Source organism: Octopus bimaculoides, chromosome 8 (assembly GCF_046866305.1).
Source record: "Octopus bimaculoides isolate indiv1 chromosome 8, ASM4686630v1, whole genome shotgun sequence".
NCBI classification, from domain to species: domain Eukaryota; kingdom Metazoa; phylum Mollusca; class Cephalopoda; order Octopoda; family Octopodidae; genus Octopus; species Octopus bimaculoides.
The window spans coordinates 56,531,424-56,548,915 of record NC_142935.1 but is presented as its reverse complement, the minus strand read 5'-3'; the positions used below and the strand labels follow the sequence as shown (position 1 = coordinate 56,548,915).

The 17,492-nt window shown below is 35.8% G+C and overlaps 1 protein-coding gene across 12 annotated transcripts in view; it reads right to left on the bottom strand.

Annotated features, from left to right (window-relative positions):
* Positions 1-280: 280 nt before the first annotated feature.
* Positions 281-17,492, bottom strand: part of LOC149134415 (uncharacterized) — a 79,949-nt gene continuing 62,737 nt past the window's right edge. For all 12 annotated transcript variants that reach the window (XM_089356508.1, XM_089356510.1, XM_089356509.1 and 9 more), the window contains 10 exons: positions 16,032-16,192; positions 13,127-13,210; positions 11,940-12,065; positions 10,073-10,168; positions 8,950-9,027; positions 8,532-8,618; positions 6,226-6,394; positions 3,516-3,584; positions 1,998-2,036; positions 281-779 (listed from right to left, as the gene is read on the bottom strand). In XM_089356508.1, coding sequence (XP_089212634.1) covers positions 635-779; positions 1,998-2,036; positions 3,516-3,584; positions 6,226-6,394; positions 8,532-8,618; positions 8,950-9,027; positions 10,073-10,168; positions 11,940-12,065; positions 13,127-13,210; positions 16,032-16,192 — 1,054 coding nt within the window. In that variant the 3' untranslated portion in view covers positions 281-634. The remainder of the gene's footprint in view (positions 780-1,997; positions 2,037-3,515; positions 3,585-6,225; positions 6,395-8,531; positions 8,619-8,949; positions 9,028-10,072; positions 10,169-11,939; positions 12,066-13,126; positions 13,211-16,031; positions 16,193-17,492) is intronic.

The following is a 17,492-nucleotide window of genomic DNA, read 5'->3' as shown; positions in this document are numbered from 1 at the left end:
TTATTGTATTCATGCGTATCTATGTAGATAAATATATATATATATATATATATATATATATATCAGTGTATATACTGATATATATAACAGTATATATATACTTTATACATACAACACATACAGATTTGAAGATACAAACACACAATGATGTTGTAATGTATATATAGATGCACACACACATAGAGGAGATATTAATGTGTTCAATAATTACAGGATATCAGAAGATGAAGGCTTCAGTTCTCCAGGAACCAATGTGGTTAGTAGAATTAAAAAAAAATAATTTGTTTCCACTTTTCACCTGTGAATAGTTTAATAACAATTATTGTAATTACAAATCTCCCTCTCTCTCATCCATTTACATATATATGTATACACTCTCATCCAAACAAATATATATATATATCTATATATATATACAAAGATATATATGTGTGCATGTATACGTATATTATACACATACACACACATATATGTGTGTGTGTATATATGTATATATATATATATATTCTTCATATGGTCATGTATGCATACACACCCACACACACACACACACACACTCTCTCTCTCTCTCTCACACACACACACACATGTTTCTATTTCAATGTTAGTCAAAAGAAGATTGTTGTTCACTGAATCATTTGATTTTGTTAGGTCCCACCATTACTTTAGTGACAAAGTTGACGATCGCAAAGGCAGGCTGTTCTGGGTCGAGTTCAGCAAACAAATGGCAGGCATTGTCAGAAACTCCTCCTTGTTTACGTGCAATAAAACCAAACACCCTAGAAAAAGAAAAACAACAAAGAATATATCAATAACTGAATCTTTGATAGATATGGAAGTCAAATATATTCCTTTCAGTCAGGGATATGATTGAAGTAGCATTGTATAAGAAGCTGAGGCCCTGTCTTTATGTAATCGGTTGAAAGTGGTGCCTCAGCTTATCAATAAGTAGTTAAAAGTTGATGTCAGTTATACTGACCTCAATTATATATTCCATATACTTTAGCAATGGTATAGCTAAAATGTGCACTGCCTGGGGCAGCTCTTTGATACCAGCCCCACAAAGGCATACACAGCAGACACAAAAGTGCCACCAGGGGATGGACATTCTCCCCATGTTGTCCTAGCTATGCTACTGCATCTCAAAAGAACATAAAGTAAAGTTGACTCCAGTGGGGGTTTGAAGTGAGAATGCAAAGGGATTTAACTCAAATGCCCCAGTGCATTTTGCATGATGCCTTACTGATTCTGTAATAGATCAGTAACAAATACAAACTATTTGTTAAAGCCCAAGATGAAAATTTGACAAGGTAAAAATGTATAAAATATAAAATGTGAACCATTTACAAGAATGCCTGAAAAGTGATTGGATTATATCGTAATATCTTACAGGCATAAGTGGCAGGATTTCCATAGACCTCTATACTTCTAGTACCAGTTTCACAAAAATAAAAAGCACCCAGTACACTCTGTAAAGTGATAGCTTCAGAAAAGGGCACCCTGATGTAGAAACCATGCCAAAGCAGACATTGGGGCTGGTCATAGCCCTCAGGTTTTTCAGATCCTGTCAAATGTCCATAGCATAGAAGACAGATGAGGATCAAATGTGTGTGTGTGTATGCGCACACACACATAAATATGTACATACATGTATACGAAGTGTATATTTGGTATAAAGCAAATGGTTAAAGTCAGTTGGGTGTGAAGTTGGGGTATTTCTAGAGAAGCACTCAACCCAAATACTGGGCTATCAACACTGTCGGGATCCAAGCCAAGGCTGGAATACTTCTGGTGTAGAGAATCCAAGTTTCACGATGATTATACTCTCATAAGGTTTAGCAAAGAGTAAATAATCCAATGAAAAGAAGACAAAGAAAATTCTTTAACACATCTTTAAATATAATTTATAAGGTGTGATTAAAGCACAATTCCAGCACTAAGAGCAATGAAGCAACAGAATTCAGTGTAAAAAGTAGATTTAAAGACAATTTACTCACTTGGCTCCTCCTGTACCAGGTACATTGACTTTGTTCCATCTAATAAAAATGAAAAAAAAAAGTACATCAATTCTACATTAAGGTGAGTCCTTTCTACATTAAGTGAGTCATTTTGAAAGTTAACCCCCTTTTAGCTAGTATTCCACACACTGAATGGCATTAGTCAAGGTGAGGTATATCTCATTGAAATCAGACTAAAAATGAGAGGAAACAAATTTAAGATGTTTAAGTTACACTAGGGATAAATTTATCAGAATCATTTTAGGGAAACTATATAACTATTTCACATTTCAGCACAAGGCAAGCAAGTTTTATGGGGAGGACTAAGTTGATTACATTGACCTCACCACTTGACTGGCACTTTATTTTATAAGGATGAAAGGCAAAGTTAACCAAGGCAGAATTTGAACCCAGAACATAATAAGCTGGAAGAAATGCTACTTAGCACTTTGTCTAATATGTTAGCAGATCTGTCAGCTCGCTTGCCTTTTGAGCAATTTTATATTATACAAGATTATTTCGGATTGGTTTTGTGGAGAATTATCATATCTGCTTCAATACACATAGTTATTGTTAGTTTGTATTCATATGACTGTTTTTTTTGTTCATTCATATATTGTTGTTGTTAAGTTTAATTCACTTGAAGGGACAGATAATATGAGGGCAAACTGTAAAATTAATTTATCCATCTGCAATCAACCCACCTTTATTGCAGGGGATGATTGCTTAAGATTTTAGGTTTCGAGAAAACACATTAAAGAAGGCAACAGCATATGTAATCAAATGGTTTTGGAAGTGTTGAATGTGTTTTGTATTATACAGACAAGCAAGAAGTATTTCAAATGCAGTGTAGCTGTAAAAAAAAACTTTGTATTCACATATTCAACACTTATGGGGAAAAAAAAAAAGAAGTTATATTTAGTGTTTAATTTGATGGAAATTGTAGTCAGTGGGCATTTTAGCTTAATGGTAGATTACTCAGCTGGCATCAGAGGGGTTCGGGTTTGAGTCCTGTGGCTGTCTGCTGACAATTTTTTCTGTTTTATAAGAGTAAAATACCCAAGCTTACTGCTGTTTTCATGGCTATACTGTGTTCAAAATACTACTGTATTTAAGGAAGGCCTGGCTGCTACATTGAATAGGTCAATCAACTACATATACAAAGTCAATGCTATGTTAGGTTATAACATCATTTAACCATTTGGAGTATGGTTGGGACTAACAATAAGGTAACAAAATATTGGTTCCTGAGTTACAAAATTCAAGAATTGAATTATGATCCAAAACAAGACACTGAGCCTTGCTTGCCATGTTAAAGAATCTTCATATTTATTTCAGAAATTCTAACGACTGATTCAATCTTGATATATTTGAGAAAGGGGAAACTTTACAATTAAATTATTTTAAAATTATCTATAAATAAGAATTTCTGAAGTCTTAGGAAATTTCTTCATTGAAGGATTTCTTGAGAAAAGTTTTGAACAAATCAATCAATCTCTTAAAATTATTTCTACTAACCTTCGGTCTTCAGGATCAATTCCACAATATGTCACTGCAGTAACTGGATAATGTCGCCGGAAGAAGAGTCTAGATAAGAAAATGCAACAAAGTCAGTGTGTCATATGTCATTGAGATATTGATGTACACCTATACATGCTTGCACACACACACACACACACACACACACACATGGAGTTTACAAGGTGTGGTTAAACAGAACCAAACTTCTCAACCAACAAACTAGAGGCTCCCTTGGGCAACATGAATTTCTTGAAAAATAATAACTTTTAATCAGAATTTGGCTGTCTATAATGGAATTTGAGTTTACCATAACCACCTCTGTCTTACTTGTTTGATAATGATAGTATTTGTCTATGACATTATAGAACCCAGGTTATCTTAATATTGTGAATAATACAGATTAAACCAGTGGAGTGTTCATAATGATGATATAGAAGGTGAACAATGAGCTGATGCTGTATTGTGAACTTCTAATACAGACTGAATAGAGTTCTTTTATATTGGTTTCAGATTTAAGCACAGGGCCAGCAATTTCGGAGTAGCGGATAAGTTGATTACATTGATCCCTCCAGAGCTCAACTTATTTTATCGATCTTGAACGGATAAAAGGCAAAGTTGACCTCAGTGGAATTTGAACTGCTAAACATTCTGTCCAGTGTGCTACTGATTCTGCCAGCTCACTGCCCCAAACTTGTTTTATTTTAACCCTTTTGCTACCAACCTGGCTGAAATCAGCTCTGGCTCTGTAGTACAAATGTCTTGTTTTTGTAAGTTTTGAATTAAAATCTTCCACCAAATCTTAGTCACAATTTATGTTCCCAACACGAGCTTAATGATGACTAAGTTATTTTACTAAATGCTTCGGTATATTTAAAATAATTGAAAGAAACACAGAGCATCTCAAAATAAATACAGTGACGAAAGGATTAAAATGGTGTCTACAATCCTTACATTTACACTATATTTCAGTCAGTTGTTTGTCCAATCTTTGATTGAAGTTAATTTAATAAAAATAATTTTTTTTAACAATTCATTTTAGACATATAATCCATTTGTAATACTGTTGATGACAGAGATAATGGTAGCAGTGACGACCGTGTAATACAAACTGAACCAAAATTTTCTTTCGTGCCGGTGGCATGTAAAAGCACCCACTACACTCTCTGAGTGGTTGGCGTTAGGAAGGGCATCCAGCTGTAGAAACTCTGCCAAATCAGATTGGAGCCTGGTGTAGCCATCTAGTTCACCAGTCCTCAGTCAAATCGTCCAACCCATGCTAGCATGGAAAGCGAACGTTAAATGAAACAATGATGATGGCAGTAGTGGTAATAATGATGCTTGTGGTGGAGACTATCATCATCATCCTTTAATGTCCACTTTTCAATGCTTGCATGGGCCATACAGAATTTGTTGGGGCCGGTTGTCTACAGCCAGATGCCCTTATTATCACCAACACTTAACTGTTTCCAAGCAAGGTAATATATTTCACCATCACCATCATCATCATCATCATCATCGTTTAACGTCCGCTTTCCATGCTAGCATGGGTTGGACGATTTGACTGAGGACTGGTGAAACCGGATGGCAACACCAGGCTCCAGTCTAATTTGGCAGAGTTTCTACAGCTGGATGCCCTTCCTAACGCCAACTAAAAGTGGGTGCTTTTACGTGTCACCCGCACGAAAACGGCCACGCTCGAAATGGTGTCTTTTATGTGCCACCCGCACAAGCCAGTCCAGGGGCACTGGCAACGATCTCGCTCGAAAATCCTACGGGAGCCAGTCAGGCGGTACTGGCAACGGCCACGCTCAAAATGGTGCATCTCATGTGCCACCCGCACAAGAGCCAGTCCAGGGGCACTGGCAACGATCTTACTTGGCTTGCCGGGTCTTCTCACGCAAAGCACATTTCCAAAGGTCTCGGTCAGTAGTCATCGCCTCGGTGAGGCCCAATGTACGAAGGTCTTGCCTCACCACCTCAGCCCAGGTCTTCCTGGGCCTACCTCTTCCACGGGTTCCCTCAACTGTTAGGGTGTGGCACTTTTTCACGCAGCTATCCTCCTCCATTCTCACCACATGTCCATACCAGCGCAATCGTCTCTCTTGCACGCCACAACTGATGCTTCTAATGTTCAGCTTTTCTCTCAAGATACTTACACTCTGACGGGTATTCACATTGACATTACACATCCAACGGAGCATACTGGCTTCATTCCTTGCGAGCTTACGTATGTCCTCAGCAGTTACAGCCCATGTTTCACTGCCATGTAGCATGGCTGTTCATATGCATGCGTCATACAGTCTGCCTTTTACTCTGAGTGAGAGTCCCTTTGTCGCCAGCAGGGGTAAGAGCTCTCTAATCTTTGCCCAGGCTCTTCTTGGCCAGGCATTTTCTTCTTTCAGAGAAGACTGCAAATGAACAACCTGACTTGTATGATGATGATGATGCTCATTTACAACCATCATGTGATGCCTAGGCAAGAGTAGATACAAACACATATGGGATTCTTTTGGTTTCCATCTACTAAATATACTCACAAGGCTTTGGTTAACCCAGAGCTATAGTAAAAGACACTTGTCTAAGGCGACATGCAATGGGACTGAACCCAAGACCATGTGGTTGAGAAGCAAGTTTCTTAACCACACAGCCATGCCGGTACATGAGTTGGTAAAAAATTAGCTATTAATCTAAGATAAATCCTACTTACTTTCTGTTGTTGTCTGTCAGTGTAATGCCTTGGGAAGAAACTTTGAAATGTACGACAGTTGTCTTAGGTATGGGGTCTAAACTGAAGGTCACTTTGGCTGCTTTAGCAACGGCTTGAGGCCCAGTCAGGGATTCTGTATCCACAGTATTTAGGTAGAGAACATTGCAGGCTGTAAAGAACATAAACCACATGAAATCATTATTGGTAACTAATATCAACATATTAAGAAAGCAAAATAATGTCTATAACATTTTTAACATTTACAGTATGTGGTGACTAAGTGGGTTTAACTGGAGATCTGTAATATAAGGGGTCAAAACTTAAACTCTTAAATGTTGAGTAATTACCAAAAGAGTACAATCACGAATATAAGGCAACTGAAATGGGGTTCCTTTCAAAGATCTCAGAGTAATGTTACTCAACAAAATGCACAGCTTGGAGAGGAGAGGGAGTCTTTCCTGGTCAAGCTGCTACTTCTCTGCATTGATAAGTCATAGATCTGGTGCTACGAACATGTGATTAGACTGATGCAGGAAAAGATCACTAAAAAAATTGATTCTTCTAGTTGAATCAACTGACAGGAGACCAAGAGGTAGACCTGGAGCCACCTCACCAGCAATGCAGGCATCCGGGAAAATTATGCACTAGGTCCTAAAATATTTATTTATTGACAGCAAGCCACAATATAGATAGGTCAGATTTAGGCCCCATAGATCTGTAAGGTCATGGGCAACTGTGCAGTGTGCCTATGCCTTAAGACAGCCCTGAGTAAACCGAGAACAAGAAGGTTGGTTAATATCCATAGTCTCAAATGGTCATGTTTGAAAATCTACCAAGAAACTGTAATGATGGTTGCTTTTGATAGTACACTATGTATGAGGAACTTGGGGACTCAATTTCCATGATCCTCCTGGGATAGAGGGAGGCAAAAATGAATGGAGAAAAGAGTTTAACTCTTTCTGTTTACTAAATATGCTACCATTCTCCTTCCCAACGGGAAGGACTCATGGTGGAGGAGGGTATCAAACTTTAAACATTAAACACATGATACAGGGTGTCCGTGAATTATCGTTACAATTTGAAAAAATTAGGGGGGAAAAAAATTTAAGTAAACTCAGCAGAGTTTATGGGAAAACCTAGACAAAGAAATAAAGTGTATTAGAAACATCAGAACAATTGTACACGGACGCCATTGGTTGCATGCAACCTGCTAAATTACCCTTATATTTTTTTCCCCCTTTAGTTTTCGAGTGTAAAGGTAATTTATGGATACCCTCTACACATGCAAATGATAAAACTGCAGAAACCAAAGTAAAAAAAACATCAAACTTCAAAACCTAGTTCATATCAAACTTCAGTTTATACTTAATATATACAGTGAAGACAATATAGATTTTACTTTGTTCTTAAAGACAGTATGGATGTATCAAGCTAAACCTGTTGATTATTAATTATCAAATATATTTTTTAACAATGAGGATACTGACTCTGTGTTCTCACAAGTTCACATGTTTGGAAGAGAAATGGCTGACATTTAAATATATAACCAAACCCTGAAGTTGAAAGAAACTTAAATAGCTGCAATACATCAGCAAGCTTTGAACAGAAATAAAAATAAAAAATAAAAATATTCTACAAGTAAATATCAAACAAATTATAGGCAGTTGTTTGTATACCACAACGAACAGAGTATTTAAATAGCTTATGTGGAAATAAGGACAATTATTCAAAAAAGTATCTGAGTAGCTATGTTACTGTCTAGTTACAGGTCAGCTATGATGAAGCAAACAGACTGATGTGCCAACTGCCCAATGTGTCAGTCCATTTTAAGACAGGAAGTTATAACCTGAGGAAGATTTGGCTGCGATTTCTAGCTGGTCGAGCAACCACATAGAGGTTTGAATGGCAAATTAACAATAGCTGTTCTGAAAGAAAGAAAATTTTTTTTTTAAATCCACAAAAGCAGTCTCAAGTCAAAATTTATCTTGTGTCCATCAAAGGGTGCTGGTGGGAACAGAAATGAAATTAAGACCCTTTTAGCACTTATGTTATGGTCTAGAATAGGACTTGAACTCAATACTGTGAAATAATGAAATATTTGATAATCTTTACAGTGAGATTGCCGTTGCTTATAGTATTGGACTATTCTCCCAAGGGCTACCTACCTATATCAGGTTGAACAGAATCATTCAGAGTCAAGTCAATACCTGAGACACAGTAAAGTGCTGATGACAGATTAACATTTACTAAACTAGTACCCTACCAATGCAGTTCTCAGTGGAAATAAATATAACAATGATACAAACCTGCACCTGTAGCCAGCAAAGCAGCTGCTGAACTAGGAATTTCAGAACTGTGAGGACTTTCAGGATTGCTAACATCACCTGCTGGATCTGTAATAAACCAAAGGTATGAAGATTTTTGGTTTCATAAAGGATTTAACTGAATAAGAATGAACCTATATCAGGTATGAGATGTGCATGTGTGTAGATAATTTGGTATTAAAATAGATGAAGAGATATCTTCAAAGAAATTGGAAAGATCTTTGCTATAAGTGAATGAGGATATTATCAGGTTAGTAGTTATTTTTAACTAAGAAACATTAAGTAATATTTACAGTAAATTTGAGAATATTTTTAGACACTTTAACATTTGATAACTTTTCTAGAGAAGGCCCTAGGATATTAGAAAGAATGTTACATTACATTTAATTCATACACTTACCTGATTCAGGGAGAACTAATTTACATGGCAGCGCCAGTGGAGTGATGGAATGCTGATACACAAGAGCTGCCAAAGTTCCTAAAAGACAAGCCAAGAAACATCAGAACAATTCATTAAGCTTATGACAACATTTGCAATTATTTTGGTTATACAGTAAAGATTTATATACTTTCATCATCATAACTCAAAACAGAAATAATGCAGAAAATTAACTAAAAGATGAATTTACCTACTTAAGTTTAATCCTATAGAAGAAGGCAAATGGTGCTATTTACGGGCCACTAGCATGGAAGCCAGACAGCTGCTCTGGCAATGAACAGATTATTCTGTCCAATGTAATGCTTATTCATTCACATTGTTTTGAATCTATCATCTGTTATCTTATTACCTTCAGAAGATAATTTTCATTTATCTGTTCTACTGGATCATCATATGACTATTAATGATGTGGAGTGTAATTTCTACATAATGCCTACTGACTTGCTTCATTTACCTTAACAAAAGGTATAAATCTGTGGTTTGAGTCAATCATCAGTATGAAGAAAGCAAACTAGAAGATGCTTATCTGGCTGGAATTTGATGCATACCAATAAACTGATTTAACATGAGTTTAAATCCTGAGGAAATTTGATTTGACGTATCCTCTCTCAACAACATAATACTGAGATTTGCCTGTCCAAAGCATTTTCATAAGTTTGTCCAAAATGTCCATGCTTGTATCTAGACTTCTAGTTAATTCTTGTTTCATTTATTCTGAGTAGTATAAAAGCTTTCCTTTCATAAGTACTAAGTTACTCTGATGGTTGAAAAAAAAAAAGTTGGGAATATACATCATATATGATGCATGGATATCAGGGAAGTATGTCCTGTGTGTCACCCGATACACAGAATAGGAAAAGGGTTACAATAGACACTTGATCTGGTATATCAAATTTGTGGGTCACCTTCAAATACTTGACATTTCTACAAGTTTACTTAACCAAATCTTATTAAAAGTTACACTAAACTATGAAAGTAACAACATAAAAAACCTCACTATTATTTTAGAACTAAGGTTAGCAGATCAAAAGAGTGAACCCTAGCATCCCAGAAGTATTGTTTACTCTTCATGAAATATCCTTACCAAAAACAGGTTCGTTACTGCATCCTCGTAGACGAACACCTTTGGGTGTAGGTTCAATCAAAAAGTGGCGCACTAGCTCTGATGCTGGATCAGCACCTGCCAAAATAATAAACAATGAATGAGTATTACAAAGAAATAAGATGGAAGAAGGTGGTACATGATTTACAGATTGATTTGTCATTTGAAAGCCACTTTTACAACAATTGTTTTTCTCATGACAACATGTGTTAGTTGATTCTATACTGCAGAGTCTTAAAAGATCTTTACAGCTTGCTATTCAGCTCTAACAACAACCAATCTAATGTAAATTGGAAAAAGTAATTTATTTTTCAGTAAGATTATTTATTACACAAAGCAAATAGAATGTTTAAGCCAATTTATAAAAAGCCTTAAAAAGAGTTTGAATTCAAAATCTATAGCTTGTTAGTCCAACATGTTACCCACATAACCAATGTGAAAAACTGTGATTTTCACTTTAGTGTGTGAGTGTGTTGTGATATTTGAAAGTCAACTGTAATGGTGTCTCATAAAAGAGTAACTTTCAAATTAAAATTTCAAATTGTTTTTTTTTTTTTTGGAGGGGGTGCAGCTGACTTGAACTTTAACAACCTTATTCTCTACAGAACTAGGTCAGGTGCAATATAGGATGTGACTAATCTGGGTTTAACTCACAATAAAAACAAAGGATGACTTGTATGTGTATGTATATATTACACACACATTAGATCTTAAACACTTTTTTAAAATAAGTGCTGTCATAAGAATGTCCTCTGAAAACCAGCAACATATTTTATGTCTATTGACTGAATATGGTTTAGATGGTTCAGCTTAACAATATCTCATTCTAAATTTCAGCTGTGTGACTTTACAATACCCAACCATCTGAATCCTGCTTCTTATTAACCTATTCTATAATGTCTCAGCTTCCTTGGCCCTAAGTAGAGATCTTTTTCATCTAGTATGTATTTAGTATAGATTGTAGATAATGTTCCTATTACAAAGCAATCAAACAACTAGTTTTTTTTTTTGCCAATTGTTAACTATTGAATCATAAGATGGAAGAAGTCCCTATTTTCAAATGGATAAGTCGAGCTATATGCCTCATCAAAGGAGTGTTTGAACCCATGAGCAATCAACTGGTGGTTCACCTCTATTTTTCTCTCTCACATATTTACAAAGACAATTGAATTAAATTAACCTGTAAGATGTTTGCATATGATTAAAAAATTGTATAACATCATATTAATCAAAGGTCAATGAAGTGAAGATGAAGTAGATTAACTAAGAGACAAACTCACCACCTTCATGAGCTTTCACCAATGAAGATTGCACTTCATTTATTTTACTCTGACTAAAAGAACCCCAAAAATTAAGGTTACCGACAGAACACAATTTACTTCTTCACTTATCAGTCTAACTGGATCACCATATAACAATTGATGAAGTGAGATTAAGAGAGGGATTATGTAAACCTGAAGAAACAAATGATTACAGAAGTAAAAACAAGGTTCTATGAAACTGTTTCATCTATCAAATAGAGATCTTTATTCAAATTTTTGTGATTTAAATCTTAGATTCACATCCACTCAATCTATACCCGACAAACCCTGACCATATGGCACTGGTAACTATCATTTAACCTCGCCACTTATTACGCTCTTGCTATCCTTCACACTGTCTTATTTCTGTCTTCTGTGGTGCTTTTGCCATCATAAAATACACCCAGTACACTCTGTAAAGTGGTTGATGTTATGAAGGGCATCCAGTTGTAGAAACCAAATCAAAGACGATACTTCTGTATTGTTAAAAGATATTAGTGAAAGAGTTACAGGAAGAATCCAAGGAAAATAGTAGAAGTTAAATTTACCTGCTTTAGTCTGTACATTTGGTGGCACTTGAGCCACTTTGAGAGCAAGACCAAAAGCTCCAGGGAAGGAGTTGCTGTCACGGACAACAAAAATACCTGGGGCTTTATCTTTGAGCATCAAAATTGCTGCAAAAAAATTAGGTAGAATCTTGTTAATTCATTTCAGTTTTGTAGTAATCATGTAGGTTGTTTAAATATACACTTGTATAAAAAAAAATGTTATCAGTAAAACATACAAGCAAACATAAGTATTATAGAAACATATCTATCTTTTATCTTTTACTTATTTTGGTCATTGGACTGTAGCCATGCTGGGGTCATTGTCTTGAAGAGTTTAATCAAACAATTTGCCCCCCCCCCCAGTACTTGTTTTTAAATTTGGTACTTATTCTATCTGTATCTTTAACTGAACTGCTAACTTACAGAGATGTAAACAAACCAACATCATTCATCAAGTGGTGTGTGGTGGGGGACAAGCATAAAGGCACATATATAATGGGCTTCTATGCAGTTTCTATCTACCAAATTCACTCACAATGTATTGGCTGATCTGGTGCTATAGTAGAAGATACTTGCCCAAAGAGTTGTGCAATGGAAGTGAATCCAAAGCCAAAAAGTAAATAAATCCTCCTTGGTTCCAACAATGAGTATTCCAATGGTTTAGTCCCTGGTCTACATGCTCATTGAATTATAAGAAGTGGCTGAATATTCCACAGATACATGTACTCTTAATGTACATTAATGGGTAGAACCAACATGACAGTGTGACATGGTTGGCCCTTTGAATTTCACTCACAAAGCTGGGTGGGGTTCAGTTGAATCTATGGTAGGAAACACCTGCCTAATAATACCATAGTATGGGAAACAAGTCTGAGATTTGATTGTAAAGTGACCTACATGAGACATCAACCATATTTGTTTATACATAAATACATAATGGCAATAGAAATACAAAATACTACAGATAAATACGATTGTTCTTGTGATCAAATATGCCAATGTTATGACTGCACTCACCAGCACACAATGACATTAGTCGTAAGTCCACGTACTTACTACATATACACAATGGCTACAATCACTGCATCATGCACACACAATTTTATATAAGAGTTACAATCAATGACATCACACACAAACACACACACACAAGTAATACAAATCTGTCACTGTAGACAGGAACTTACCATCTTCTCTGCTAATGTTAGGTTTATACCAGAATTTGGACGTATCTTTCACGAACTTGGGTGTACTCTGAACAAGGTCCGATTCTATAAGAATAATTTAACAATCAATAACAACAATAATTAGAGCAATAACAGTTTCTTACAAGATATTTTTGTTTTGTAAAATCATGATATAACCCCAGTATATTACTGGTGTTAATATTATAGACGTTTGTAAGAAGTGATAAACTACAGCAGTATCTATAGAGATATAATCTAGCCTACCTAGAAGTACATAGGTATAATGTGAGGCACAGCTCATCTCTGTAAGCAATAGTAGGGTGGACACAATATTTCTTTGCTTAAAAGCCTTCTCCCATAGCTTACTTGAGAATGGATGGGTACTACTAGCTGTATATATATATATATATATATATATATAAATATACAGGGATTAGCAATTGAGTTGCTTCTCCAACATACTGAAAATTTAGAAATAGCAGTCAAAGAACTAGTGATTCCAAACTACAAATTTTTCTCTAAAATGGATGGCGATATTTATGGCACACATAGAACAAAAAACCGGAGGGAAAAGCGTAAACAAACCAAGCCTTTAGTTAATTGGATACGAATCGTTTCATGGTTAAGTGAATGGAAAATTTCACTATTCCAATCTTCAGCCTCAATATTAATTCTATTATTAATTGACGATTCTCTGCCCTTATTCTTGTGTATATATATATATATATATATATATATATATATATATATATATATATATATCACTGGTATAGATTGCACAGATTACAACTAATATATGGTGAGGTTAACTGGGTGCATGGCTCAGTGGTTAGAACACTGGGCTTACAACTGTGGGGTTGTGAGTTTGACTCCTGGACTGGGCTGTGTGTTGTGTTTTTGAGCAAAGACACTTTATTTCACGTTGCTCCACTTCATTCAGCTGTAGAAATGAGTTATTACATCACTGGTGCCAAGCTGTATCGACCTTTGCCTTTCACTTGAACCACATCAGTGGTGTGGAGAAGGGAGGCTGGTATGCATGGGCGACTGCTGGTCTTTCATAAACAACCTTGCCCAGACTTGTGCCTAAGAGGGGAAATTTTTAGGTGCAATCCCATAGTCATTCGTGACTGGAGGGAGTCTTTACCCTAACAGGGTGCATTTATCATGATGTGTAGTCATAAGAATATGAGCGAAATGTCCACTGGCTGCCAATGAATAAATCTATATTTGATCATAGATGAATAGAAAAATCTGGCTATAGACATGTATCAAAATGATATCACCGTATCTTTACTTAGCATTTCATCCCTTTCTCAGTTTAGTTAAACACCACCTTCTTTCACCTGGTCAAAGACATTATCTCTCTTTACTGTTTCTCATTCGTCCTTCATTCACAAGTTTTTCATATTTGGTAGAGTATACACTGTTTACATTCTATGAGGCCTAACTACAGATAAAAAAGAATCTGGAATGAATTAACAGATTGTACAGCTAAGAATATTCTATCAGCAAAATCTAATACTCTAATTGAGGCAAGCTAAGATATAAAAAATACTTATTTGACAGACTCTGCTAGGTAGGTATAAAAGGATGAATTAATTTTTAATTTAGATTCCTGGTATGCCCACCCTGCCAAGAAAAAAGATAAAAACAGATCCAGTAAAAACAGAGGGAAGTTCTTCCTGGTATTGAATAATGACAGTAGTTGTTCTTTTAACAGTAAAATCAGTGAAGGTTGTTGGAATGAAGGCGGTATACAAAACAATTCGTATCTGTGAACTTTTGGTTGCCGGAAAGGGGGAAAGGGTGTAAAAATAATTAAGTTTGAACAATGGTATCTTTGTGTTCATAAGGCCTCAACAAAGTTAACACATTAACGTGATTGCATGAGGTAGTATGGTGGATAGACAAAGTGGTTATCAACATAAGGAAAAATAATTTTTTTCTAAGCACCTTCATCATTGGAATAGAGTGGTTTTTCACAAAAACTGATCATCTATTAAGCATGATTACAAAACAACGAAACATTGTAGTTATGATAAAGAAATTATTAACATTAAGTTAGGATGTGGCTAGCAGAGATGGTAAAATGCAGGACAAACTATCTTGCAATACCAAATATTTAATACTATAAAGTAGCGTGCTGGCTGAATTATTAGCATGCTGGACAAAATGCTCAGTAGCATTTCTTCCAGTTCTTCTGAGATCTAATCCCATCAAGGCCAGCTTTGCCTTTTGTCCTTTCAAGGTTGATAGAATAAGTTCCAGTTCAGCACTGAGAGTGGGTAAGGGGTGGGATGTCAGTGTAATCAACTGATCCTTGCCCTTGAAATTTAGTACTGTCCATTTACATTCTTGCCATAGAACTTGGTGCAGTCAGCTTCAAACTTTGTCTTTCCACTTTCATAAAATAAATAAATTTTAAAAAAGGGTCAGAAATACACTGAGAACATCTTTCAGCTCCCACAGGAATTTCTCTCTAAGTTCAGATTCTTTTCCTTATCTTCAAAGCCTAAATTCATTAATTACTAAGCTTCCTTGTTAGACTTTCCAAAGATAAACAATTTAATTAGGTAAACATCTTAGGGAAGTGGAAGCGGATTACCTGCCATTTTGATATAATTATAGCAAGTGAGCTTGGCAGCATCTTCTCTGTGTATTCACATACAATGGGCTTCTTTCAGTTTCTATCTTCCAAATCCACTCACAAGGTTTTGATTGGCCAGAGGCTATCATAGAAGATACTTGCCTAAGTGCCACACAGTGAGACTGAACTCAGAACCAAGTCGTTGCGAAGCAAGCTTCTTACCATACAGCCATGTCATGATTATTATGATTATATATATACAGCATGCCAACAAATAAACAAGCTTATACACACAAAGAAACAACTGATACTGACCTGCTAGTGAAGACATGCTCCCTCTACGAGACAGTCCAAAATAGACACTAGGTGAACTCTGTCCACCCATCGACAGAGGGCCAGGACTTATAGCGCTACTGCCCATATGTTGTGCACTCAGCTGCTGTCGCAGTATGTTCAGACTACCTGGTGAAGGGGGACTGTAATACAAAAAGAGAAACAGAACAGTTTAGCATCATGGAATCTGAACACTCCAATATGAGACTCTTTACATACACTAGACTTGCTAAAAATAACAGCCAAACTTTCCTCAAAGACATTTGTGTTGGTGCCACATGAAAAGGATCGAGTACACTCTGTAAAGTAGTTGGTGTTATGAAGGACATCTAGCTGTTGAAACTATGCCAAAACAGAGAACTGAAGTCTGATGCAGCTCTCTGGGTTGCCAGCTCCTGTCAAAAAGTCCAACCCATGCCAGTATGGAAAAACAGACAATAAATGATGATGGTGACATCTTAGACATGATCATCCTACCTCTTTTTTTTTTTCTAGTATTATTCAGCATATTTTCTCATTTTTAAGTCAATAAAATGTGATTGAAGGGGAGATTTGGCTGTTATTTTAGCAAGTCAAGCACCCATATCAGGGCTGGCCAACCTGAGGCCTGTGGGCTGCATGCGGCCCACAGACTTTTATCTTGCAGCCTGCTCAATACTTTCTAGAAGTATTGTGTTTAATAAAATTGTTTGTGTAAAACATTTGTTTCAAAATGAATTTAAAATTTATAAGTGGCAATAAAATAATAGCCTACAATTTTATAATTTTAAACAAACGAAAAGTATGAAAGGTTCTTGATTCTGTAATTTGATTATTTGACTAATAGTGCATAAAGTATACAAGCGGCCCTCGTAAAACTTTCTCAGATTAAAGTGGCCCGCAATGTAATTCGAGTTGGCCAGGCCTGATCTATATAGAGGTTCTCTCCTTGATTTGCAGTTATTTCAATACAGATTGATGCAGACAATTCAAATGAATGAAGAAAATTAGTGAGGAAGGAAAAAAGGATGAAAGAGAAAAATGTTGACAGAGAAACAGATAAAAAGAGACAAGATATGAGAATGGGACAAACAAACTAATATTTTGAAATAAAAATAATAATAAAATTATGTAAAGGCAATTTTAAAAAAAATGGGGGAAAAATAATTGCTAACTTAAAATAGAAAAAAAAATCCATATACCACCAAAAAGAAGAAAAAAGTTGAAAACAAATGCCCAAACTCCACTGAACTAATTACATATGTAATTAATTAATGATACAGACTCAATATGCGTAACCTATAAATATAACAACCCACAGTCAAGTGCATGTAACCTATTAATGATCCACTCTCATGTACAACTAACCTTTTAGCAAGGCAACAGGAAGTCACTACAGAGCTGCATGCCCTGCTAGAAACAGCAACAAAATCCCCTTTAACTCATATCTTGCTATCATAAAAA